This window comes from Mytilus galloprovincialis, chromosome 7 (assembly GCF_965363235.1).
Source record: "Mytilus galloprovincialis chromosome 7, xbMytGall1.hap1.1, whole genome shotgun sequence".
Lineage (NCBI taxonomy): Eukaryota > Metazoa > Mollusca > Bivalvia > Mytilida > Mytilidae > Mytilus > Mytilus galloprovincialis.
The window spans coordinates 97,466,885-97,494,444 of record NC_134844.1 but is presented as its reverse complement, the minus strand read 5'-3'; the positions used below and the strand labels follow the sequence as shown (position 1 = coordinate 97,494,444).

The window sequence follows — 27,560 nt, the reverse complement described above, 5'->3', positions numbered from 1 at the left end:
TGAAGTTTCATTTCTTTATTTTAACATTCTGTTCTGGGCTATAAGTAAGAACACAAAGTGGTTTTAGTGTTTACATGAAACAATATATCAATGGCTTGCCTTATTGCATTATAAGTTATCTGTAATTAGATTAAGGAACCTTCAATGGTATTTGTAACTCATTATTTACCACTGACAGTGCATCAATACAAAATCATACATTTTGATAACTAGCTAATTCACAAATTGTCAATATCTATGCTGCAACATAGCTGAATTCTCATTTTTTTAAGTTTGATAAAATCTACCAGTACGGATAGTTAATGTGCATTACTACTAAAAGTACATATAATATCCTACATCTATTATATGTAATTAAATACAGAGATTTATCAAGCCTGAAGTGATGAAATATTTTTGAAATCAACAATTTTCTGAGCAGGAGGTTTCCCAATTTACACTTCCTATAGAAAAACAACTAAATACTTTGTAAGAAACCTACATTAATTTGACAAAACCATACAATTACTCAAATCAATAGGATTTCTTTGATTCTTACAGTGTAAAAGGGTTCTATCATGAATCATAACACTTTTAAACATGGTTCCATCAGTATGTTTACTTAGAATCACAACAATACCAGTAATCTTCATTTATCATTTACAGGGTTCCATAATGAATAACAAATGAGAAAATACTACTTATGTACAAAACGTCATTTTTGATCAAAAACCAATTTATAATAAATCTGTGTATCCTGAATGAACTGAAATCACTATCAAAGAAATGTGAATGGATTGCATTTAAAAAAATATCAAATACAAGATTAACTGTAATACATAATTATTAAAGAAAAAGCACTGTATATGGTTCACATAACATCACTATATTATGGTTGTATTACACTGCGGTCACACTAACCACAGGCATAATTTCGGAACACTTTTTTACATTTCATAACAATAAATAATTCATAAGTAAATATGCACCAAGAATTATTACACAATTTATGTTAATTCCGATTATTATTAAACAATAGCTGGTTGTTACAAGTATCTGAGTGGAAAACATAGTTCATAAAGATGTATTCTTAAACAGCAGCTTATAAGAACGCATGTTATAACAAAACACACCAAGAAAATAATGAACATTTTAAGCTGATCATAAAAAACAATACAATACATCATTATATACAAATGGTGAGCACTTTAACAGGTTTATCAGCAGTTAAAAGGGGCAGGGGAGAGAAAAGAAAGGAAAAGGGAATAAAAAAAATATTAAGTTTAAAGAGATGAAACATAAATCAACTAAAGGATATTTGAATTACCTTTCAACAGTATTAGGGTTGTCAAATGAGTTATTTATGGATTTTGAGAAAGAAAAAAATGGATTACACATAAAAAAATTGCAGTAATTCATTGATAACTTTGCATTGATGGAGTTGCTATAATTATATGTGATCAATCTCTTACCCTAAAACAGAGGGTAAATTACAACATGCTGCCCTTTAGAGTGTGCAAGTCGTATGGATTTTATCCCTTGTCTAGGTCAAAACAAAACCTTTAAAATTGGTAAATCAGATTCAGCAGTTTTAATGATAGAAAGATCCATATTCATATCCTAAATAAAGAGCCCCTCCACCATTGGGTTGATTATACTTTTTATATGGAGTAGCCCTAAAAAGAAACATATTCTCAAAATTGTCATCCAATGATATTAAAAACAAATATAAAGTATACTACGTCAAGTAATGATATTCTTTACATTTAACTTTAATACAAACATTTCTCCTATTACATATCATCATTACATGAATAATAACAGAACAATTATTAAAAAAAACTATGAAATATAGAATACAAGTGGTTTACAAAATCGTTGCTGCATCAGATTTCTTCCTGAATAACATTCACTTAAGTCAGCGTTCCGTTTCAGCAGAAATTTCACTTTTCAACAATATATTCTTTTGTCCTTGTCAAATATGGCAATGTGATTTACATTTTAACAATAAGTCTTTTATCATGTTTACAGTGATTATAAAATGTATCATACATCAATATAACGATCTGTCTTCAAATCAATATTCAATCTGTCTTTGAATCAACATAACATCAATATTACGATCTGTCTTCAAATCAATATTCAATCTGTCTTTGAATCAACATAACATCAATATTACGATCAATCTTCATCACTGGCTGCTTCAAACATCTGAAATCAATAGTTTACAATAAGTACTTCAATTCTTAAACACTCTTTTCAGTAACAATGAACATCCAACTTTGTACTTGTTTGGCTTTTTAACTATTTTGATCTGAGCGTCACTGATGAGTCTTATGTAGACGAAACGTGCGTCTGGCGTACTAAATTATAATCCTGGTACCTTTGAAAACTTTTACGATATATCTCAGTTATCTCACACTTATAAATATGTATAACAGTGCATGTTTGAGTATATTTAATTTTGTTGTTTTAGCAAATAGGTATAGGAAGATGTGGTATGAGTGACAATGAGACAACTCTCCATCCAAATAACAATTTATTAAAGTAAACAATTATAGGTCAAGGTACGGACTTCCACACAGAGCCTTGGCTCACATCGAACAACAAGCTCTAAAGGGCCCAAAAATAACTAGTGTAAAACCATTAAAACAGGAAAACCAACAGTCTAATCTATATGAAAAAACATATACAAGTCAGTATTCAAGTCTAAGGAAAATTTGTAACTCGTTGAACATTAAATTTTGTGATTCCCCTGAAATTCACTAAAATTGGAATCCAACGAATAATCAAGAATCTTTGTGGCTGATCCAGGAGGGTTCCGGGGTTGAAGCCACCCCTTTTTTTGGACCATAAATGCATTTGAATGGGGACATATAGTTGGAAACCCCAACCCCCCTCCTTTGTCCTGGGTTGGCCACCCCCCTTTTTGAGATGGCTGGATCAGCCCCTGAATCCCCATTATAACAGTATAATTGTTTTTTGCATAATAAGTTAGGGGTAAGACAATACATATATTGTCCAAATGTCAGAGGGGAAAACATTCAAAAGCAGATTCACATTATTCGAACCAGAAATCAATTGAAGCGAGTTTTATTGTTATGAATTTCTCTGTTATTATAAAGTACAATTCTGTTGATAACAAATGACCATCTGGTATTTACGTTTGATGACTAAAGCTTAACTATGATGTCAGATGGTTAAAGTGCCAAAGATACAAAGGTTTTATGGATACTTCTATCTAAATGAATTTACACCACTGTTCTGTTTACTTTGCATAAGAATGGAGATAAAGCTTACCCTACATATAAAAACTCTTGGACAAACCGGTTTGGTTTTTTTGTAATTTACAGACCTCATATCTTTTAAAGTAGTTTGAGTAAAGAACTGTATATTTAACATGTTAAACTTGTAACTACTACAACTCATTATAAAACTCTTGGTGTATGATGAATTTAGTTCACTAAATCATACCAGTTACATTTTTTGTTGCAAGCTGTAAAACAGTTGTGTATAGATCTTAAACATTGAGGCTCTCTCAAGTTTACACAACTAATGACTGATTGATTGTAACAGTATGCAATGTTTTAATGATTTTGAGAATTGGCTTTTGAGTGGCACCTAACTTACATTCATTAGATTCCTTGGACCAATACAAGGTTTTGCCAGTTCTTCTGTGTCCAGTAAGCCATCTTTACTACTGTTTAATGTTGGTGTTGTACATCGTTCTTCATCAAAACTAGACTCAAAACTGGTGTTTGGACTGGATAATTTCCTGTTTATAATACATGTCAAATTCATTTCAAGCTATTCAAGTGCTTAAATAACTAAATAATGTTCAATTGCCAGAATATCAATATTTTTTTAACTTCAATCTTTACAATTTGGAACCACTTAAAGTACTGGAGAAATGTGTGATGCTATTATGTTTTCAGGCGTTCAAATTAACATTTGGTACTGGAAGGTCCAGGACCTTTGACACTCCAAACTGCAAGATCCACAACCTAAATTCAAGGTCCTACTTTACTTGAAATATTTCATAACTTAGTATGATACAAAATTTAATACTGTGCTTTTTGTGTTAGGTTAGCTTGTTTCATTGTCAGTGTCACTGTTGTATAACATGTTAAATGATAAGTGTAATTGTCTTGTATATTATGAATTTTAAAAAAATAAAGTGGTGAAATTTGGAAAAAGAAGTGCTCACTCAAGGCACTACAATGTTTGGTTTTTAGGATAACATAAAGGGTATATGTATCTCTTTTTTTATTTTGTTCAGTTCGTATCGAATTTTGAGTATACATTTAAAGTAACAGTCCAAATTTAAAGCTGTTTAAGTGTATAATATCTAGTTGCACTTTTATATTAGTTCCTCTGTGAAAATAAAGTAAGAAACTTCCAGAATGTTACTGGGCCTTCAAAATTGAGAAGAAATCACCTCAAGGAAATATAGTAATATTTTTACACTAAAAAAACATTTACATGTCATATCGACATAGAGTAAGCCACATCTATTAATGATCATGATCAAGAAACTTAATGTCACATTTAATTGGATTTTCACATGAGAATTTGTGAACTAAAAGTAATTTAGAGTTTCTGTATAAAATATTTATATCTCCTGCTTTTTCTTTCTGTTCCATATATATTTTGGTTTTCAAATCTAGTGTTTATATTTCATCATCATAAATTTAGATGTATTTATTTTGTGTTTTATCAGCAAACCTGTATGTGCCTGTCCCAAGTCAGGAGCCTGTAATTCAGTGGTTGTCGTTTGTTTATGTGTTACATATTTGTTTTTCGTTCAGTTTTTTACATAAATAAGGCCGTTAGTTTTCTCGTTTGAATTGTTTTACATTGTCTTATCGGGGCCTTTTATAGCTGACTATGCGGTATGGGTTTTGCTCATTGTTGAAGGCCGTACGGTGACCTATAGTTGTTAATGTCTGTGTCATTTTGGTCTTTTGTAGATAGTTGTCTCATTGGCAATCATACCACATCTTCTTCTTTATATCTTATCCACACCTGGAATCTGATCCTGTATTATAAAAGTCTTCATTTCCGGTTTATGGCTGCATTCTGTTCAATGTTGGTTTTGTTGGTCAGATACAATTTTACTTAGATTTGCAACAACTTGTTGTCAATTTTCAGTATAAAGCTAGCGGTTGAACAAAATAAACATCACTTTCATGAATAATGAAGATGAAAATAAATTTTGAGATCGTTTGAAAATTTTTGCAAAGTTAATTTTTATTTTATTTCCTATGAAAGGTCCGTTAGATGTAGCTAGTAACCAAAACGAAATTCGATTGCAAAAGATGGAAGGTTGCGGACCTCAGACCACCGGTTTTTACCATCAGGAAATGCTCACATTTAACAAAATCATTGTCAAGCTGAAGACCAAATTTGAAGACGATCAGATCTATTGTACCTTAGAAAAATTGTGACTAAAATATGGACAAACAAAAAAGTTGAGAGCATATGGCCCTGGAGTGGGACTGAAATAATTTGATAAGATGTTACTCATTTTATAAGCCCACCTAATTCTGCCTGGTAAAACTGGTGATGAACTCATTGGTGCAGACATAAAACCTATAGACCTATGGCGTATGGCTGGAGTGGTGAACGCATGTCTTGGCATTGGTCGACTGAAAAAATATATATATACATAATTAATGATTAGGCTGGAGTGGTGAACGCATGTCTTGGCATTGGTCGACTGAAAAAATATATATATACATAATTAATGATTAGGCTGGAGTGGTGAAGGCATGTCTTGGCATTGGTCGACTGAAAATATATATATACATAATTAATGATTAGGCTGGAGTGGTGAAGGCATGTCTTGGCATTGGTCGACTGAAAATATATATATACATAATTAATGATTAGGCTGGAGTGGTGAAGGCATGTCTTGGCATTGGTCGACTGAAAATATATATATACATAGTTAATGATTAGGCTGGAGTGGTGAAGGCATGTCTTGGCATTGGTCGACTGAAAATATATATATACATAGTTAATGATTAGGCTGGAGTGGTGAAGGCATGTCTTGGCATTGGTCGACTGAAAATATATATATACATAATTAATAATTAGGCTGGAGTGGTGAAGGCATGTCTTGGCATTGGTCAACTGAAAATATATATATACATAGTTAATGATTAGGCTGGAGTGGTGAAGGCATGTCTTGGCATTGGTCGACTGAAAATATATATATACATAATTAAAGATTAGGCTGGAGTGGTGAAGGCATGTCTTGGCATTGGTCGACTGAAAATATATATATACATAATTAATAATTAGGCTGGAGTGGTGAAGGCATGTCTTGGCATTGGTCAACTGAAAATATATATATACATAGTTAATGATTAGGCTGGAGTGGTGAAGGCATGTCTTGGCATTGGTCGACTGAAAATATATATATACATAATTAAAGATTAGGCTGGAGTGGTGAAGGCATGTCTTGGCATTGGTCGACTGAAAATATATATATACATAATTAAAGATTAGGCTGGAGTAGTGAAGGCATGTCTTGGCATTGGTCGACTGAAAATATATATATACATAATTAATGATTAGGCTGGAGTGGTGAAGGCATGTCTTGGCATTGGTCGACTGAAAATATATATATACATTAATGATTAGGCTGGAGTGGTGAAGGCATGTCTTGGCATTGGTCGACTGAAAATATATATATACATTAATGATTAGGCTGGAGTGGTGAAGGCATGTCTTGGCATTGGTCGACTGAAAATATATATATACATAATTAATGATTAGGCTGGAGTGGTGAAGGCATGTCTTGGCATTGGTCGACTGAAAATATATATATACATAATTAATGATTAGGCTGGAGTGGTGAAGGCATGTCTTGGCATTGGTCGACTGAAAATATATATATATATACATAATTAATGATTAGGCTGGAGTGGTGAAGGCATGTCTTGGCATTGGTCAACTGAAAATATATATATACATAATTAACGATTAGGCTGGAGTGGTGAACGCATGTCTTGGCATTGGTCGACTGAAAATATATATATACATAGTTAATGATTAGGCTGGAGTGGTGAAGGCATGTCTTGGCATTGGTCGACTGAAAATATATATATACATAATTAATAATTAGGCTGGAGTGGTGAAGGCATGTCTTGGCATTGGTCAACTGAAAATATATATATACATAGTTAATGATTAGGCTGGAGTGGTGAAGGCATGTCTTGGCATTGGTCGACTGAAAATATATATATACATAATTAAAGATTAGGCTGGAGTGGTGAAGGCATGTCTTGGCATTGGTCGACTGAAAATATATATATACATAATTAATAATTAGGCTGGAGTGGTGAAGGCATGTCTTGGCATTGGTCAACTGAAAATATATATATACATAGTTAATGATTAGGCTGGAGTGGTGAAGGCATGTCTTGGCATTGGTCGACTGAAAATATATATATACATAATTAAAGATTAGGCTGGAGTGGTGAAGGCATGTCTTGGCATTGGTCGACTGAAAATATATATATACATAATTAAAGATTAGGCTGGAGTAGTGAAGGCATGTCTTGGCATTGGTCGACTGAAAATATATATATACATAATTAATGATTAGGCTGGAGTGGTGAAGGCATGTCTTGGCATTGGTCGACTGAAAATATATATATACATTAATGATTAGGCTGGAGTGGTGAAGGCATGTCTTGGCATTGGTCGACTGAAAATATATATATACATTAATGATTAGGCTGGAGTGGTGAAGGCATGTCTTGGCATTGGTCGACTGAAAATATATATATACATAATTAATGATTAGGCTGGAGTGGTGAAGGCATGTCTTGGCATTGGTCGACTGAAAATATATATATACATAATTAATGATTAGGCTGGAGTGGTGAAGGCATGTCTTGGCATTGGTCGACTGAAAATATATATATATATACATAATTAATGATTAGGCTGGAGTGGTGAAGGCATGTCTTGGCATTGGTCAACTGAAAATATATATATACATAGTTAATGATTAGGCTGGAGTGGTGAAGGCATGTCTTGGCATTGGTCGACTGAATATATATATATATACATAGTTAATGATTAGGCTGGAGTGGTGAAGGCATGTCTTGGCATTGGTCGACTGAATATATATATATACATAGTTAATGATTAGGCTGGAGTGGTGAAGGCATGTCTTGGCATTGGTCAACTGAAAATATATATATACATAGTTAATGATTAGGCTGGAGTGGTGAAGGCATGTCTTGGCATTGGTCGACTGAATATATATATATATACATAGTTAATGATTAGGCTGGAGTGGTGAAGGCATGTCTTGGCATTGGTCGACTGAATATATATATATACATAGTTAATGATTAGGCTGGAGTGGTGAAGGCATGTCTTGGCATTGGTCGACTGAAAATATATATATACATAATTAATGATTAGGCTGGAGTGGTGAAGGCATGTCTTGGCATTGGTCAACTGAAAATATATATATACATAGTTAATGATTAGGCTGGAGTGGTGAAGGCATGTCTTGGCATTGGTCGACTGAATATATATATATATACATAGTTAATGATTAGGCTGGAGTGGTGAAGGCATGTCTTGGCATTGGTCGACTGAATATATATATATACATAGTTAATGATTAGGCTGGGCTGGCTAGATTGCTCTCCTCCAGGCTATGCCAGAAATACTGATTTTACAAAAGGCAAAAAAATAAATTTCCTTTTCCTGCATCACTCCTTACCTAAAGTTTCATGCACACTTGTTGGTGAACTGGTATGTTAAAATTGCTAATTATAAAATTTAAAAATAATTTTTAATTAAGAGAATGTGTCTCCTTCATTCAAAGCTCCAATTACTTGTCTGGATTAGGAATGTATTTATTCATAAAACCCCAATTATATGGAACCTGCTAGATGAAATAATTGTCTAAGTCTGTTCTTGTTTATATAATAAACATGACTGATTTTCATAGATGTGAATATCATAAAAAAAAGTGGTGCACACTTTAAAATAGCGGGATATTCAGTGTGCACCACATTATTGATGATATTTTTTCATAGACATAAAAAATATTACAGTCATTCCTTAATTGAAGATAATTTCTTACCTTGGCACTATAAATTCTGATGAGAAACCATCACTTGATGAAGAACTGTCTAATGGAGCACCAATTGAGTTGTTATGAATACTAATGTCATCCTCAAAACAGTCATCTTAAAATAAAAACAAAATTTAACATCTTTTTTTATATTTACAGAAAATGGAGCCATGGTCAACCATGGTCCATACAGTTAATCACCATGTCTGTTGTTTATCAATTATGGACTTCTGATGAGGTCAATACGTTATATATGACCCTGTTCAGATTGTATTGACCTAGAATGAAATCGGAGTGTCAATATAGTCTAACAGGTCTATATATAACGTACCAACTGAGTGAAAGTCCTTAATTTATATATTACATAATCATGTAAGTAATTTATTAGGAAAATAGTGTTCAATGTTCTTTCAGTGCAGTTTTAAATTGTATTTGGCTAGAGATAAAACATGTTATTGAAAATATCAATATTTTTTAACAAAATCATAGCTAGTTGCACAAGCTTTCTTCTATTCTTAGTGTTTGCTTTTAACATAAAATCGAGAGGATACCCTGAGCAATAACCTTGTATATTACCTACCATCAGAAATACTATGATCTAGAGGATACCCTGAGCTATAACTGGTATTATGACTACTTGAACTAGGCACTTGTCTTTCCCTGATCTTTTTCACAGGGAAGCTGAACACACTGGTTATCATGAACACAAATTGTAAGAGACGAAAGAACATGGCTTTAATGGAGTTTATCTGAAAATATACAAAAGAAACAATAGTTACAGCTGAAAGAACATGGCTTTCATGAGTTAATCTGAAAATATACAAAATTAGTAATTAAACTCCATGAGGTGAACAAACGCCTGTGTGAATCATTTCGATAGTCCCTGAAGTGGATACCTTGGTATGCAGGGTTGTCAAATTATGCAAATGAATGCAACATCAAAATAATACTCCAAATTGACAACAACACTTCAAATGGTCTGCAATTTTATTTGCTATGGTCTACATGTTTTGCTTGCAAGACAAGCTTCATCAGGACAATTTTTATACAGAAATTAATCCCTGAAGTACTCAAAGTGGTACATTGAATTTGTCGTCATCATGGTGAGAGAAACAATGAAAAGTGAAAGTAGCAATAGAGTTATAAATAGATAAGGCAAATATAGAAAATTAAGGTTTGTTTACAATGTAACTTGAGTTCGTTTTACTATTATATGATACATGAAATTGTTCTAAAGGCTTGGTATCTAATTGGATGATCTTCCCATGGTTCCTACCACTTCGCAAGGCTTCTCTTCCAACATGGCCATCCTTTTGTAATGCGGCACCTCGCGGTAAAAAATCCCCTTTTTCTCACTGTCTACCAGAAAACAAACAAGGCAGAAGTGTGTTGGATTAAAAAAACACAACACTTTTTGAAGTGGGAAGGTCTGCGTCTGAAAACATTGTATTTCTCCGAGGCCTTCGTCTCCTTTTCTCATTAAGACATTTGTGTTATGCAGTTATGAATGTTTATAACAAGATACTTACAACACTTTTCATCACATATTCTCTTCTTCTTCTTTTCCACATCTAAAAAAAGATTACAAGAGTGCACACGCTGAAATGTCTCGCCTTCTAATCATTGATATTATGTTGATAGTCCTAAGTAAAAAGCTAAGCTTTAAAACAACTGTACCATAAACTTAACATTAACCAAGATAACTAAACAAAGACCAATGAACCTTGAAAATAAGGTCAAGGTCAGATGAACCATGCCAGGCAGACATGTACAGCTAACAATGCTTCTATACAACATATATTACTTATAGTTTGGAAAAATAGACCAAAACACAAAAACTTAACACTGTGCAATGAACCGTGAAAATGAGGTCACGGTCAAATAAAACCTGCGCGACTGACATAAAGATCATTAAATATTTCCATACACCAAATATAGTTGACCTATGGCATATAGCATTAGATAAAAAGACCAAAACTCAAAAACTTAACTTTGACCACTGAACCATGAAAATGAGGTCAAGGTCACATGACATCTGCCCGCTAGACATGTACACCTTACAATCATTCCATACAACAAATATAGTAGACCTATTGCATATAGTATGAGAACAACAGACCAAAACACAAAAATTGAACTATAACCACTGATCCATGAAAATGAGGTCAAGGTCAGATGACACCTGCCAGTTAGACATGTACACCTTACAGTCCTTCCATACACCGAATATACTAGCCCTATTGCTTATAGTATCTGAGATATGGACTTGACCACCAAAACTTAACCTTGTTCACTGATCCATGAAATGAGGTCGAGGTCAAGTGAAAACTGTCTGACAGACATGAGGACCTTGCAAGGTACGCACATATCAAATATAGTTATCCTATTACTTATAATAAGAGAGAATTCAACATTACAAAAAATTTGAACTTTTTTTTCAAGTGGTCACTGAACCATGAAAATGAGGTCAAGGACATTGGACATGTGACTGACGGAAACTTCGTAACATGAGGCATCTATATACAAAGTATGAAGCATCCAGGTCTTCCATCTTCTAAAATATAAAGCTTTTAAGAAGTTAGCTAACACCGCCGCCGTAGCCGCCGCCGTAGCCGCCACCGGATCACTATCCCTATGTCGAGCTTTCTGCAACAAAAGTTGCAGGCTTGACAATAATTATACTTTTGGTAATGAATTTGATTAAATGAACATAACAATGGCTACTGTTCAGTGTCAACCTTTTTTTCAGTTTCTTCTTTGATTTATTAAAATTTATTGACATTGATTAAACTCTGTAGAAGTAATTTCATGCTATCTAAAGTCAGTAACATTAAAACATACACAAATGAAGGCACTTTAAAATTGGAGTAACTACCAATAGAAGCTATTCTGGAGGTCTACATAAACTTGTACAACATATTCAGACTTATCCATAGTATCCATGTTGCCTTTCTTGGTCCAACATGTTTTTATGGAACAGTCATTTTAATCAATTATGCATACTAGAACTCATTTTGAATTTTCTTGAATAAATTATTTTGAATGTTCAAATTAAAACAGTCTGCACGGTTAGACACTAGTCCGATGCCCCAGACTAGTAAAATTTCTTTCTGTACTAGTGAGTTTTTGCAAAACATTGTTTGGACAAATAAGAAAAATGTCTTAATATTTGTCTTCAGACTAGTAGTTGAAAACGTTTTTGGTGCAGACTGTTAAAATACAGAATTAAAACATACAAGAATGTGTCCACAGTACACGGATGCCCCACTCGCACTATCATTTTCTATGTTTAGTGGACCGTGAAATTGGAATAAATTCTCTAATTTGGCATTAAAATTAGAATGATCTTATCACAGGGAACATGTATACTAAGTTTCAAGTTGATTGGACTTCTACTTTATCAAAAACTACCTTGACCAAAAACTTTAACCTGAAATTTGCACTATCATTTTCTATGTTCAGTGGACCGTAAAATTGGGGTCAAAACTCTAATTTGGCATTTAAATTAGAAAGATGATATCATAGGGCACATGTATATTAGCTTTCAAGTTGATTGGACTTCAACTTCATCAAAAACTACCTTGACCAAAAACTTTAACCTGAAGCAGGACAGACGGACGAACGAACAGACGCACGGACGGACGAACGGACGCACAGACCAGAAAACATAATGCCCCTCTACTATCGTAGGTGGGGCATAAAAATATTACAACAGTTTAAAAGACATGTATATTTAGAAATAAATCTCTCTTTAACTAGATGGAAAAGGTTAAACTAAATGTAATGCCTGCTTACCCTTCTGACATAAGGAAATGCTAATACTTGGTCTACTGTAGGACGACTTCTAGGATCAGGATCCAACATTTGACGTATCACATACTTTAGATCAAAAGATTTATCTGTAATTAGACAATTTACTACATTTCCATCACAAATTTACCAAATCTATATTCTTATTTTTCATACACTTATGTCTGGTCATGTGTCTTCTATTCAACATTATAACATATTGATGTCAACATAAATATAAATTGATGTCAACATTTTAACCCTTTCACCGATTGCTGCCCAGACAGAAGCTACTCTGAGACGATGGCTTCCCTGGCTACTATTACTCAAGTGGGAGATCTTCATAATAAATGTCAATAAAAACTTGTCTGTAGTTATTTGTGTATTTATTTCATTCACTAACACCATGTTCACAGTTTTGTTCATCTTTTAATAATTTTTTCTTCTTTAAATATTCAAATTTTCAAATTTTCGGCATTTTCTAGGTGAAATTCTCAAAATTCTGCTTTTTGACCCCAAATCGTAATTTTTTTTAACCCAAAACGGCAAAATTTTAAAAAATTTTATGAGGCTGTACAAATTCCTCACACTAAACGATGTCCATTCCAAGTGTTTTGTACTTAAAACGACATTTTATGTCAAAAAAGTATACTAGTTTGGCTTCAATTCTTCCATATTCTTTCAAAAAAAATGTTCCCTCATTTCAAATCCTCATAAATTCCGTAAATTTCATCTGATTTTGACACGGTTTTCAACAAAAGGAAGCGCAATGTTTATACTTTCATCCGGGTATTCATCAAAGAAAGATAACTCATGTTTGCACTGTTTTGAGCGGGAAACATAAAAGAGGTATTCCGATCCCGGTAAAACGGGACTCATCGTCAGCCATCTGAAGCGTGAATCCCGGTAAACCGGGACTCATCGGCGAAAGGGTTAATATAAATAAGAAGATGTGGTATGAGTGCCAAAGAGAACTCTCCATCAAAGTCTAATCTATATAAATATAAACAAGAATGTGTCCTAAGTACATGGATGCCCCACTCGCACTATCATTTTCCATGTTCAATGGACCGTGAAATTAGGTAAAAAATATAAATTGGCATTAAAATTAGAAAGATCATACCATATAGGGAACATGTGTACTAGGTTTTAAGTTGTTTGGTCTTCAACTTCATCAAAAACTACCTTGACCAAAACTTTAACCTGAAACTACCACTTTCATTTTCTATGTACAGTGGACCGTGAAATTGGGGTTAAAACTCTAATTTGGCTTTAAAATTAGAAAGATCATATAATAAGCAACAAGTGTACTAAGTTTCAAGTTGATTGGACTTCAGCTTCATCAAAAACTACCTTGACCAAAAACTTTAACCTGAAACTACCACTTTCATTTTCTATGTTCAGTGGACCGTGAAATTGGGGTCAAAACTCTAATTTAGCTTTAAAATTAGAAAGATCATATCATAAGCAACAAGTGAACAAAGTTTCAAGTTGATTGGATTTCAGCTTCATCAAAAACTACCTTGACCAAAAACTTTAACCTGAAGTGGGACGAACGAGCTGATGGACGAATGCAGGCACAGACCAGAAAACATAATGCCCCTCTACTTTCTTAGGTGGGGCATAAAAACAATAAACGAGAAACACCCATAAATCACACCAAAAACAACCATTGACCAACAGGCAGGAATTGAAATTAAAATTACCACAAAATGGGCTAGAAATGGTTAAGCGTGAAATAAAGTATCCCCTAAAATAAGTTTGTTAACAGCAATGTATTGATGTCAACATTGTAATGTATTGATGCCAAGTTCTCCTGTTGGTTATCTCTCCAACATAAAGAGCTAAGATTAGAACATGTTAATTTGATATAATATGGATATCATCGACTCATGTTTTAACCTGTACTATGGAGTCTAGAACTAGGCATATGGTGAAAATTTTTGCTTCACGCTGAAAGCCTCACTGGGACACTGAGATGAATAACAGGTATTAAACAAAGAACTGCTACATTGATGTTTTTTTTGTGAATTGATTTTGTATGATATATCTAAACACCAGCCATATCCTTTCAACTCTATCATGTTTAAAATTAGATAAATGAACTAAAACAAATTGTGAATGTGCTTTGTAAAAGTCTATTCTCAGACTCGACTGTATATTTTGATATGATACTGCTGAATTCTAAAATGTTGTTAAATATTTGTTAACTGGGAGTTTGGCATGACATCCATTTCTGCTGAACTAGCATATATTATTGTTAATGGACCAGCTGAAGTCTGCCTCCTGGTGGCTGAATTTTCTTGTTTGATAAAGATCCATTGGTCGCCTTCTGTTGTTTTCTGCTCTATGGTTGGCTTGTTGTCTCTTTGACATATTCCCTGTTTCCATTCTCAGTTTGTATGCAATAGTACAGTAACCTTAGAATACTCTTACCTCTTAGAAATTCTTCTGGAATAGTACCCGACCTGAGTAAATGCCAGCCTTCCTCTCCTCTTGGGAGGTCAAGGTCACCAGCTAGTTCTAGGGTAGCCATTCCCAAACTAAAAATAAAGATTCTATTTTCATTAATTGCTGTCTTGAAACCATATTTGGTTGTGTATAATCTGCATGTTTTAACTCAAAATATGTAGTTAGTACAGGGGTGAGGACTAAACATAACTTTAGACGGTTTAAGATTTTAAAATATTCTTTTTTCTTCATTATTGTATATTCTAGAAATTGATTACATTTTTTTGTTCATTTATTAAAGTATAATCAAGAATGGTCAAAAACATTTCATAGTATTTATAGTACAACCAGATAACATCTATCATTAAAAATCGTAGAATAAAAGACAAACAACTCATGAAAAAGATAGCCAGACTTAGAACATGTGGAACATGTACAAAATATAGTTGGGTATACATGTCAAAACAAGTTAGAAATTATCATTAAGTTTAGAATGTCATCTTTCACAAAAATTAACTCCCAAAACTATATAAAACAAGAATGTGTCTTTAGAACACAGATGCCCAACTTGCACTATCATTTTCTATGTATAGTGGACTGTGAAACTGAGGTAAAAACTCTAAATTTAGCATTTAAATTAGAAATATCATATCATAGGGAACATGTATACTAAGTTTCAAGTTGATCAATGTTGATTGGACTTCAACTTCATCAAAAACTTTAACCAGAAATTTGCCCTATCATTTTCTATGTTCAGTGAACCATGAAATTGGTGTCAAAACTCTAATTTGGTATTAAATTTAGAAAGATCATATCAAAGGGCACTTGTGTACTAAGTTTCAAGTTGATTGGACTTCAAGTTCATCAAAAACTACCTTGATTAAAAACTTTAACCTGAAGCGGGACAGACGGACGGACAAACAGATAGACGAATGGACGCGCAGACAAGAAAACATAATACCCCTCTACTATCATAGGTTGGGCATAAAAAAGAGTCACAGCCACAAAACATACTTAAATTTATCTTCTATCTTATATAAAATGCGTCGGCAGGTTTAGTAATTTACCTGATACATCAGAAGGTTTAGTCATTTACCTGAATACACCAGTAGGTTTAGTCATTTACCTGAATACACCATTAGGTTTAGTAATTTACCTGAATACATCAGAAAGGTCTAATAATTTACCTGAATACACCAGTAGGTTTAGTAATTTACCTGAATACATCAGCAACTCTAATAATTTACCTGAATACACCAGTAGGTTTAGTAATTTACCTGAATACATCAGCAGGTCTAGTAATTTACCTGAATACACCAGTAGGTTTAGTAATTTACCTGAATACACCAGTAGGTCTAGTAATTTACCTGAATACATCAGCAATTTTAGTTATTTACCTGAATACATCAGGTTTAGTAATTTACCTGAATACATTATGTTAAGAAATTTACCTGAGTACACCAGTAGGTTTAGTAATTTACCTGAATACATCAGTAGGTTTAGTAATTTACCTGAATACATCAGTAGGTCTAGTAATTTACATGAATACACCAGTAGGTTTAGTAATTTACCTGAATACATCAGCAGGTTTAGTAATTTACCTGAATACATCAGGTTTAATAATTTACCTGAATACATTAGGTTAAGTAATTTACCTGAATACACCAGCAGGTTTAGTAATTTACCTGAATACACCAGTAGGTTTAGTAATTTACCTGAATACATCAGGTTTAGTAATTTACCTGAATACACCAGCAGGTTTAATAATTTACCTGAATGCATTAGGTTAAGTAATTTACCTGAATACACTAGCAGGTTTAGTAATTTACCTGAATGCATTAGGTTAAGTAATTTACCTGAATACACTAGCAGGTTTAGTAATTTACCTGAATACACCAGTAGGTTTAGTAATTTACCTGAATACATCAGCAGGTTTAGTAATTTACCTGAATACATCAGGTTTAGTAATTTACCTGAATACACCAGGTTTAGTAATTTACCTGAATACACCAGCAGGTTTAGTAATTTACCTGAATACACCAGGTTTAATAATTTACCTGAATACATCAGCAGGTTTACCAAATTTGCCATCCATCAGCTCGGGTGCTATATACTTTGGATCTCCTTCCTGGGCCTCAGATAAATCACTTCCCTATAACAGAAGAATTATGCTTAATAAAGCAGGATAACATTAATCTCCTGATGTATTTAGTAATGGTCATACATATCACATTTACCTAGTACATTTTGGATATCAAAAAAATGTTTGTTTACTAGTACTAGAAAATCAACTCTGAAGTACAGACAGAAATATATATTGAGAGTGTAAAGCAGCATCATTTGTTAAGGGTTTGTGTTGCTCAGTCTTTAGTTTTCTGTAGTGTATTATTGTTTGCATTTTGTTCTATTTCTCTTTCAGCTTTTGCGTCATCAGTTTATTTTTCGACTTGTGAGTTTAATGTCCCTCTGGGATCTTTCCTCTCTTTTTTTAATTCAGCAGATGTTGTTTATTACCATGAAAGTGCACAACATCATCATTTGTTTGTACAATGAGTTAGATTAAAATAAATGGGGAATGTGTCCATGGGTCATGTCCCAGCAAAGCATAAATATGAAGGGATATATAACTGAAAACCATAAAAGAAAAATTTTGTACTCGATCCGAGTTTTGTCGTAAAAAGCATTGTGAATAAGTTTCATAACATTTGTTTGAAGCATCCTTAAGTTAGAGAACGAAAACTTCAGCATTTTTTCCATTTGTAAAGAGGCATATAATTCGGAGTTTAGTATGACGTTCCTTATCACTGAACTAGTATACATATTTGTTTAGGAGCCAGCTGAAGGACGCCTCTGGGTGCAGGAGTTTCTAGCTACATTGGACACCCATTGGTGGCCTTCGCTTGTTGTCTCCTCTATGGTTGGGTTGTTGTCGCTTTGACACATTCCCCATCTCCATTCTCAATTTTATATCTCTAAAGCAGTAATTTTGAGCATTAAAACATAATGCCCAATCAACTACGGCGGGGGATAAAAAGGGGGAGTTGAGATTTAACAAACATGTTTGACCCTCATAGATGTGTACAATGATGTAGTACTAGGAGGTGTGATTGTCACGCTGAAGGCCATGGTTAACACTGAAGTGCCATGGTCTGTTTGCTAGTGAGGGATAGTCTGTTTGATACATGCTAATCCTATACCTTTGATACATCCAGAACCAGACCATGTAAATCTTTAATACCGTATAGCGGGTTATTTCCGCAGGGTGTAAATTTTCGCGGATAGAACAAAATCACCTAAATAAAATCTGCCAATTTAAAAGTGTTCATGCAAGGGTATTGATAAAAGTTTTGTATTCACCTTAATAATAACCGCCAAATTTTTTCATATACACTATTCAATGAAAATCCAGAAATTTGATACCTAAAATCGGAAAACGGCTATACGGTACTATACATACCTTTGATACATCCAGAACCAGACCAAAGTCTCCAAGTTTACAAATGTTATCATATGATATAAATATATTCTCAGGTTTAATATCCATGTGAACCAGGTTATGATCATGTAAATGTTTTACTGCCTGAAAATATATAAAATATGTTCATTTAACTACCAGTCTATATAAAATATGTTAATTTTACTACCAGTCTATCACTGTTCTCTCATTTTAGAGCAGAGTTAACCACAAAATCCTTAAAAGTAACAAGTTTTCTGATCAGATTTACACAACATGACCAGTTATTTATGCTTGCAAATGTGTGTTATTTTCCAGTTTGATTAGTTTTTCACTAGTTATTTTTGGGGCACTTTATAGCTTGCTGTTCCGTGTGAGCCAAGGCTCCATGTTGAAGACTGTACTTTGACCTATAATGTTTTTCTTTTATAAATTGTAACTTGGATGGAGAGTTGTCTCATTGGCAATCATACCAAAAAATCCTCTTATATCAATAAGATAGTATGTTTGATATTCCAAATGGTCATACAATTTTTCCACCCTATTTTGTTCAGTATTATAACAAATTTGAGCATAAATAGGATTTGAATTCTAATGAATAACACAACAAAAAAACCTCTTTTTTTTTAAATTTGAAAAGGCAATTAAATCTTTACAGGTCAATGATCAAAATAATAGTCGGTCAGGAGTCGCAAAGTAACAAACATATTAGGCCCAACATTGATATAATTAGTGTACATTTTATTTCTGTTCAATTTTGAGGAATTTTCATCAACCATCAAACTCATCAGTCTTTAATTTCTTTGTATTTCAAACAAAATACAATTTCGAGTTTGACCATTTTGTTATTGCTCATGTCCATCCAATTCTTGTAATTACAATGTTATATACAGACATATTTTGTAATTTGTTGCTGCATGTTCATGGGAGAAGACTAATTCTAAATAAGTTTATTTTTCTCTCTGAATAACACATCTTCAAAGATTATTAGATAATGTTTAAAGGGGAATACTCCTTAAATATTTATTAATTGTTTCCCCTATCAACTTTTCTCTTACATGTACTTACTTATTCAAAGTTCCTATTGTGATGCATATTATTATTTCATTGTCATAAAAAAAAATTGTAATCCAGAATTCTATTTCTTTACCTCAGATCTCTTTCTCACTACAACTGTAATTTTCATGTTTAAGAAACATAAATTAAACACTATCTTCTTTCTTTATCTTTTATCAGTTCTTTTTACATGTGTTACTGTATCTATAGGCTGTATTATATTAATGTGCAAATGTGATATTGTTTGTTTTGACATTTGATTAATGTCACATTGAAGTATACCCAATATGATCATCTTTTATTCATGTAAGGGTGAGTGTGACATACTTATATGTCAATGTATTCCAGACAATAAATACAAAGTTAACATTTGAATTCCTTAGATATTGAAGCCAATAATTCTCACCATTAATAAATCCACTAAGAAGTTCCAGATTCCCTCTTCTAACATCTCATGGTGCTGATCTGTGTATTCTGAAAAACTGAATTAAAAAAAAACAAAATATAAAATCAGGAAAAATGCATCATATGTCAAGTTAAAATCTGACATACACACAGATGGATAGATATTCAAATAAGAAGTTGATGCAGTGATAACAGCTGTTCTATTAAGGTGGTACCCAACACTTTCACTAAAATTAATTTGGCTCGTTTAATTTTCATAAAATTATGTCAAAGTATTTACTTTGACCCTTTAACAAAAATATGAAAATTTCAAAAATTTTGAACCAACCGTTTTGTCAGAAAAATTACACTGGTTATATAGCAGTTTGACAAACACCAATTTTGATCATTGAGAAGCTTAATATCCCTTTACAACACAACGTAATTAAAACGTTAAGCTGACTTTACAGAGTTATCTCCCTGTAGTGTTAGGTACCACCTTAATAAGTCATAAATAGTATACAGGAAAGGCAACTTGAACAATGGGTTATAGAGTACATACAGATTTCCCTAAGACCGTCAGGGGTACTACTTGTACAAGTTATTTTTAATTACTTGAAGAAGTAATATTAATATACTTATATAAGCAAATTTGTAGGATACTTATACAAGTGAATTTTATTAACTTGTATAGGTAAAATAAAATATTGGCGGAGTTATGTCCCTCAGACATTCAGATTTTTTTACTTGTAGAAGTAAAAAAGTCATCCTATCTTCTTTTGATGAATTCTTATGATTTCTTTACTCTAATAGAATTTTAAATTATTTGCCCTTTGCAGATGTCTTTACTAATCATTTCAGTGTAATTTCATGGACAATGAAAATCCCATTTGTCTGTTATCTTCAGAACACAGCTCATTTACAAGCCCCCAAGGAGCAGTTTTTGAAGGCCTTGCGCAAATACTTAAGATCTTTGCGCAATCAGTTTATTTGTTGAATTAATGAGATGAAACATTGAATTCTTATAAATTTTGTTTAGCAAAGCTGGGAAAAATCATTAAAGGCATGAATTTACATCTCAAACTTGAGGACTTTTGTGGGATTGTAAGAAATTTTTACTTATACAAGTAAATTTTTGAGAAAATTAAGGGGAGATTATTCAAACATTATTTATTTACTTATATGTGTATATTTTTTTTTACTTCTTCAAGTAAATAAAAATAACTTGTACAAGTAGTACCCTGACTGTAAGATGTATATGTACATTGTACAAAAATGTCTTAACCAATAATTCAGCACCTAGATTTCTAAGTTTTTTCTCTGGGTTCAGTGTATGGTTTTGAGGAACAGAACAAATATAGCTTTTTTAATCAACCTTTGTTCCACCCCTTTTTTTGTAAGTCTCATAAAAATCAACCAAATCATATTTCCTGTTTTCATTTTTTTCTACTGCATGATTTTACCATTATAATTCTCGCAATTTCAAGTGCAAAGAGAACCTTGTATACCCTCGATTCATACGAGGAAAAATTAGAGAGGACCAAATGAAAACTGAGTCTATATGACAGATCTTCATTGCTACATTGAACAGCATTGGCGGACTGCGTACATCAGTGTGGCATATGCTGTGTTTAGTGTTAAAAGGGTTAATGCAGTCTTCACAATAAACTTTATCAGCCACAGGCCCAAAGTTGTTGATGTTGGTTTATGTCTGTTTTTTTTTGTTTTTCTTAATTGTTTTGTTATTAATAATGCCGTTAGTTTTCTCAATTAAATTGTTTTATAATTTCAGTTGTCTATAGTTTCTTACAGCCACATTATTTGAACTTTGGTGGTAAATAATATCTACTTCTTCTTATATTAGAGTAACCCCTATAGACTTGTACCTTATTTTACAGAGTTCAGCCTGTATATATAATCTTTGTCTTTCTTCCCATGCCCTGTATCTCCTTATTCTTATATTAGAGTAACCCCTATAGGCTTGTACCTTATTTTACAGAGTTCAGCCTGCATATATAATCATTGTCTTTCCTCCCATGCCCTGTATCTCCTTATTCTTATATTAGAGTAACCCCTATAGGCTTGTACCTTATTTTACAGAGTTCAGCCTGTATATATAATCTTAGTCTTTCTTCCCATGCCCTGTATCTCCTTATTCTTATATTAGAGTAACCCCTTATTGACTTGTACCTTATTTTACAGAGTTCAGCCTGCATATATAATCTTTGTCTTTCCTCCCATGCCCTGTATCTCCTTATTCTTATATTAGAGTAACCCCTATAGACTTGTACCTTATTTTACAGAGTTCAGCCTGTATATATAATCTTAGTCTTTCTTCCCATGCCCTGTATCTCCTTATTCTTATATTAGAGTAACCCCTATAGACTTGTACCTTATTTTACAGAGTTCAGCCTGCATATATAATCTTTGACTTTCCTCCCATGCCCTGTATCTCATTATTCTTATATTAGAGTAACCCCTATAGACTTGTACCTTATTTTACAGAGTTCAGCCTGTATATATAATCTTTGTCTTTCTTCCCATGCCCGGTATCTCCTTATTCTTATATAAGAGTAACCCTTATTGACTTGTACCTTATTTTACAGAGTTCAGCCTGTATATATAATCTTTGTCTTTCTTCCCATGCCCTGTATCTCCTTATTCTTATATTAGAGTAACCCTTATTGACTTGTACCTTATTTTACAGAGTTCAGCCTGTATATATAATCTTTGTCTTTCTTCCCATGCCCTGTATCTCCTTATTCTTATATAAGAGTAACCCTTATTGACTTGTACCTTATTTTACAGAGTTCAGCCTGCATATATAATCTTTGTCTTTCCTCCCATGCCCTGTATCTCATTATTCTTATATTAGAGTAACCCCTATAGACTTGTACCTTATTTTACAGAGTTCAGCCTGTATATATAATCTTTGACTTTCCTCCCATGCCCTGTATCTCATTATTCTTATATTAGAGTAACCCCTATAGACTTGTACCTTATTTTACAGAGTTCAGCCTGTATATATAATCGTTGTCTTTCTTCCCATGCCCTGTAGAATGTAACACAGTTAGGATGAGGTGGCAGTGTCTCATGCTTTGCTACTTCTTCTAACTTCCTTCTTCTACAAAATAGCAATGCTATCTTAATGTTTAGTAAATCATTGTAAACATTTGTAAGATCAATCATTTAGTGTTGTTATATTTGTATTGCTGTTCTCTTCCAAGGTTTTGTTATATTTGTATTGGCTAATTGCTGTTTTCTTCCAAGGTTTTAAAAAGAATTTTGTCTTACAGGACTGACCAAGTCCAAAATGTGTACAAAATACATCAATCTTTTATTTCTATCTAAATATTCCCTATCTTGTACAAACATGGAACACATATCGGACATTTGGACTGACATGGAACATATGTCCGACATTTAGACTGACATGGAAAATATGTCCGACATTTGGACTGACATGGAAAATATGTCCGACATTTGGACTGACATGGAACATATATCTGACATTTGGACTGACATGGAACATGTGTCCAACATTTGGACTGACATGGAACATGTGTCCAACATTTGGACTGACATGGAACATATGTCCGACATTTGGACTGACATGGAACATATATCCGACATTTGGACTGACATGGAACATGTGTCCAACATTTGGACTGACATGGAACATGTGTCCAACATTTGGACTGACATGGAACATGTGTCCGACATTTGGACTGACATGGAACATGTGTCCGACATTTGGACTGACATGGAACATATGTCCGACATTCGGACTGACATGGAACAAATGTCTGACATTTAGATTGACATGGAACATATGTCAGACATTTCAAAATTTATAAGTAAAATGATTAAAACTGACACTTTTCAAAAACTTTTTTACATTTTATTTTGCTTCAGCTTCTAACCAAAAACTAAGCTCAAGGTCACACAATTAAAAGAAAGGTTAAAAGGTTAAAGGTTGACCAGAGGATTACATGTCTGATTTGTTTATTTGATTTTGACACACAAAATATGCTAATTATACTAAATATCTTATAACCAATATATTACCTGTCAGCATCACCCCTGAATCTTTCATGGGACCTCTTCACAGCATACAGTTTACCATCTTCTTTACTTTTGACTTTATATACCTATAATTACATATTAAAATGAATTAAAGGACAGAAAACTAACAACTAAATAAATACAAAAGACATCAATGACAATTTTGTTTTAGGAGATATCATTAAAAGTATCTTTTCTAAATATGATATACAAGGTTTAAAAATACTGGTAATAACAAGCCAGAATATACTACTTCTTCTGTCCATCTCTATAACATTGTTAGCAGACTTCGTGAAATCTTTTTTTTCCCTGGTCGTTGGACCTTGAAGAAAATCTGTTAAACCTATATATATTATTTCTATAGCAAAATACCAAAATTGAATTGGTCCTGTTCAAATGTTTGTGGTCAAATCCCTCAAATCACCTCTTGTTGGGAACTCTGATTGATAGTCTCTCTTAGTGTTCAACATTTGTTTGTTTATTACTCAACTGACTAAATCATTCTAAAATGTTCTACTAATTCTGCTCAATAAACAGAAACTAATTGTATAAATTAAAGTTACATTTTAATTTGCCCTGACAAAAACAAACATTACATATATACATGTAACATCATTCTGTTTTCCATACATGCATGATTTTAAAATGCAACTCAAATTACCAGCATTTAAAATGGTTTATACTATGCAGTATGAGGAAAGTGTTGAAGGCTGTACAGTGATATTATAGTTGTTAATTTCTGTGTCATTTGGTCACTTGTGAGTAGTCTCATAGGCAATCCTACCACATCTTCTTTTTCATATTGCAGTATTGATGGCCAACTGTTCATACCTCAAATGCTGATGACCTGATTTCTCATGTTTAGAAAGTAGACTTACCTCTCCAAATGATCCCATACCAATCTTGCATATAATTTCAAACTCTTGCTCAAAATACAGATTTCTATCATTGTTACTAGAGTTACCAAGGAAAGCTGTGGAAATATTAAGGTTACCATAATGTTGAATGTTCTGGTTGTAAATAAATAGAGAACTGCAACAATGTGTCACTATTAACCAGACTGATGTAGACTTTATATTGATTTTACTATCAATAATAAAAAAAAAATGCTCAGCAGGGCACAGCTTAATATGACTGCAGAGGTTGAACCCTGAACAGTTGGGGCAAATATGAACACAACATTCAATCTTGATTCTTTATACAGGTCTAAATGTGGATTGTGATTAAATAGTTGACACAGAATATGTTTCTGACACAGAATGAAGAACTTAAAATTTTTAAATTGGTCATTTACCTATTATGGTCCAATATCCAAAATCTAAATACATGATTAGATTCGGAATATCAAAGAGCCCCAAGAATTCAATGTTTGATGAAATCAAACAAAGTTTAATTTTGGACCCTTTTGACCTTAATGTGGACCAATTTGATAATTGGCTCAAAATCAAAAATCTAAATACATGTTTAGATTCAGCATATCAAATAACCCTAAGAATTCCATGTTTGTTAAAATCAAACTAAGTTTAATTTTGGACCCTTTCGACCTTTATGTAGACCAATTTGAAAACAGGACCAATAAATTAAAATCTAAATACACGGTAAGATTCAGCATATCAAAGAACCTAAATAATTAATTGTTTTATGATTACAAACAAAGTTTAATTTTTGACCCCGATTTGTACCAACTTGAAAACTGGGCCCATAATCAAAAATCTAAAAACATGTTTGGGATTCAGCATACCCTTTGGACCTTAATGTATCCCAAATTAAAAACGGGACAAAAAAAACACAGACAGATGGACAGACAAATGCAACAGTAAACCATAATATGTCCTGTAAACAGGTGAATATATTAAAGCTCATCTATCAAGTGATCAGTTCAATGGGAAAAAGACACATCTTTCTTTTTTGTTTAGAATAACTAACACTTTCATATTACCATTTACAATAAAACTTGTATAAATAACTTGAGTCTGACCAATGTCTGACAAAGTTTATAGAAAGGATACATCCATTACTGTGTTGACTTCTGAATGATACAATTTGAGCTCTCTCCACTGGCCTATGAGGGAATATCCTACTAACTGGAGGTGCACTCTTCACAGGAGGTCTTGGTGGCAACGAATCTCTAGGAGTTCCCTTTGCCTGTAGAACAATATACATGGAATGTCAATGCACATTTATACAAAGTCTATTGCAACTGTGGAATCACCATAATTCATAGGATACAATTTTTATGACTTTGTGTGTAAGTAAATCATGAAATTTAAAGTTGAACCAAGTACAAATGTTCTATAAGCTTGAATACAACTTTGGAAAAACCCAGAAGTTTCCAATGACAGGTCACAGAGTTAGGGATGACATCAAAGTTCAATGTAGGATAAAAAAAACTTAATTCATATAGTTTTTTCACTGCCCCCCACCCCACTCTTCACTTAATTTGGGAAAGATTGATTGACCAATATGATAGAAGTAAAATGGATCTTGAATTGAACAAAACTTGCAGCAATTTTTTTATCCTACATTGATCTTTTAATATCCTCCCTTATCTTCCATTTCTCTATGTTGTTGAAAAACAAAACGTTTGCCAGCTTAGTTGATTTTCGCCTAGATATTTAAATATTTAGACCTGAATAAAACATAAGCCCATTATGAGTGTTGCTGATCTGAAAATCAATGCATGCTTCTGATAAAAGAATCATTAGAAAGAAATGAGCGTCTTTGCAAGATATAGAGGCATATAATCAATTGTAATCTGCTATAAACCATGTCCCAAGAATGTTGTCAATGTTGACGTTGAGGAAATGACAAACATGAGTTTAATTATTGTGATTTTAGGGAAATCTGCGATAACAGTGATCAAGTCACATTGTGAATTTAGGAAACCTCACAATAACCTGATAACTTCAGAATTTAGTGATCAAATTAAGACAAAGGAAGAGACATAATTAAACAATTGTCACTTGATAAGATGTTTTTGACAATAACCTGACAAACTTAAATTAAGAGTGCTATTGCCCAGTGGCAATAGTGGCTAACACTGCATTTTTATTTTTGGGTCACCTTTTTAGTGGAGAACGTTTGAACATCTTGGAAGAATCTTGGTGTGGGCCTTGGACTCGAAAATGCGTCCATAACGCCCTCTTTCTTAACCATAGTCGTAAAAACTTGTCATAGTTGCATGTCGAAACTCTCAAATTTTAACTGATAAACACTGCACTTTCACATCACATCATAACATTTCGCGGTATTTTGGTTATTGCAATTTGAAAC

At 33.0% G+C, this 27,560-nt stretch overlaps 1 protein-coding gene across 1 annotated transcript; it reads right to left on the bottom strand.

Annotated features, from left to right (window-relative positions):
• LOC143084050 (membrane-associated tyrosine- and threonine-specific cdc2-inhibitory kinase-like) lies at positions 1 to 27,560 on the bottom strand. Its single transcript, XM_076260465.1, has 17 exons — positions 27,351 to 27,560; positions 26,297 to 26,432; positions 25,166 to 25,260; positions 24,291 to 24,373; positions 23,221 to 23,346; positions 20,245 to 20,320; positions 18,786 to 18,908; positions 17,386 to 17,480; positions 15,314 to 15,420; positions 12,884 to 12,987; positions 10,618 to 10,659; positions 9,669 to 9,837; positions 9,098 to 9,203; positions 5,520 to 5,627; positions 3,610 to 3,754; positions 2,166 to 2,190; positions 1 to 2,095 (listed from the first exon to the last, which is right to left on the bottom strand). The coding sequence occupies exons 1-17, from the start codon at positions 27,441 to 27,443 to the stop codon at positions 2,091 to 2,093; spliced, it is 1,638 nt and encodes a 545-aa protein (XP_076116580.1). The 5' UTR covers positions 27,444 to 27,560; the 3' UTR covers positions 1 to 2,090.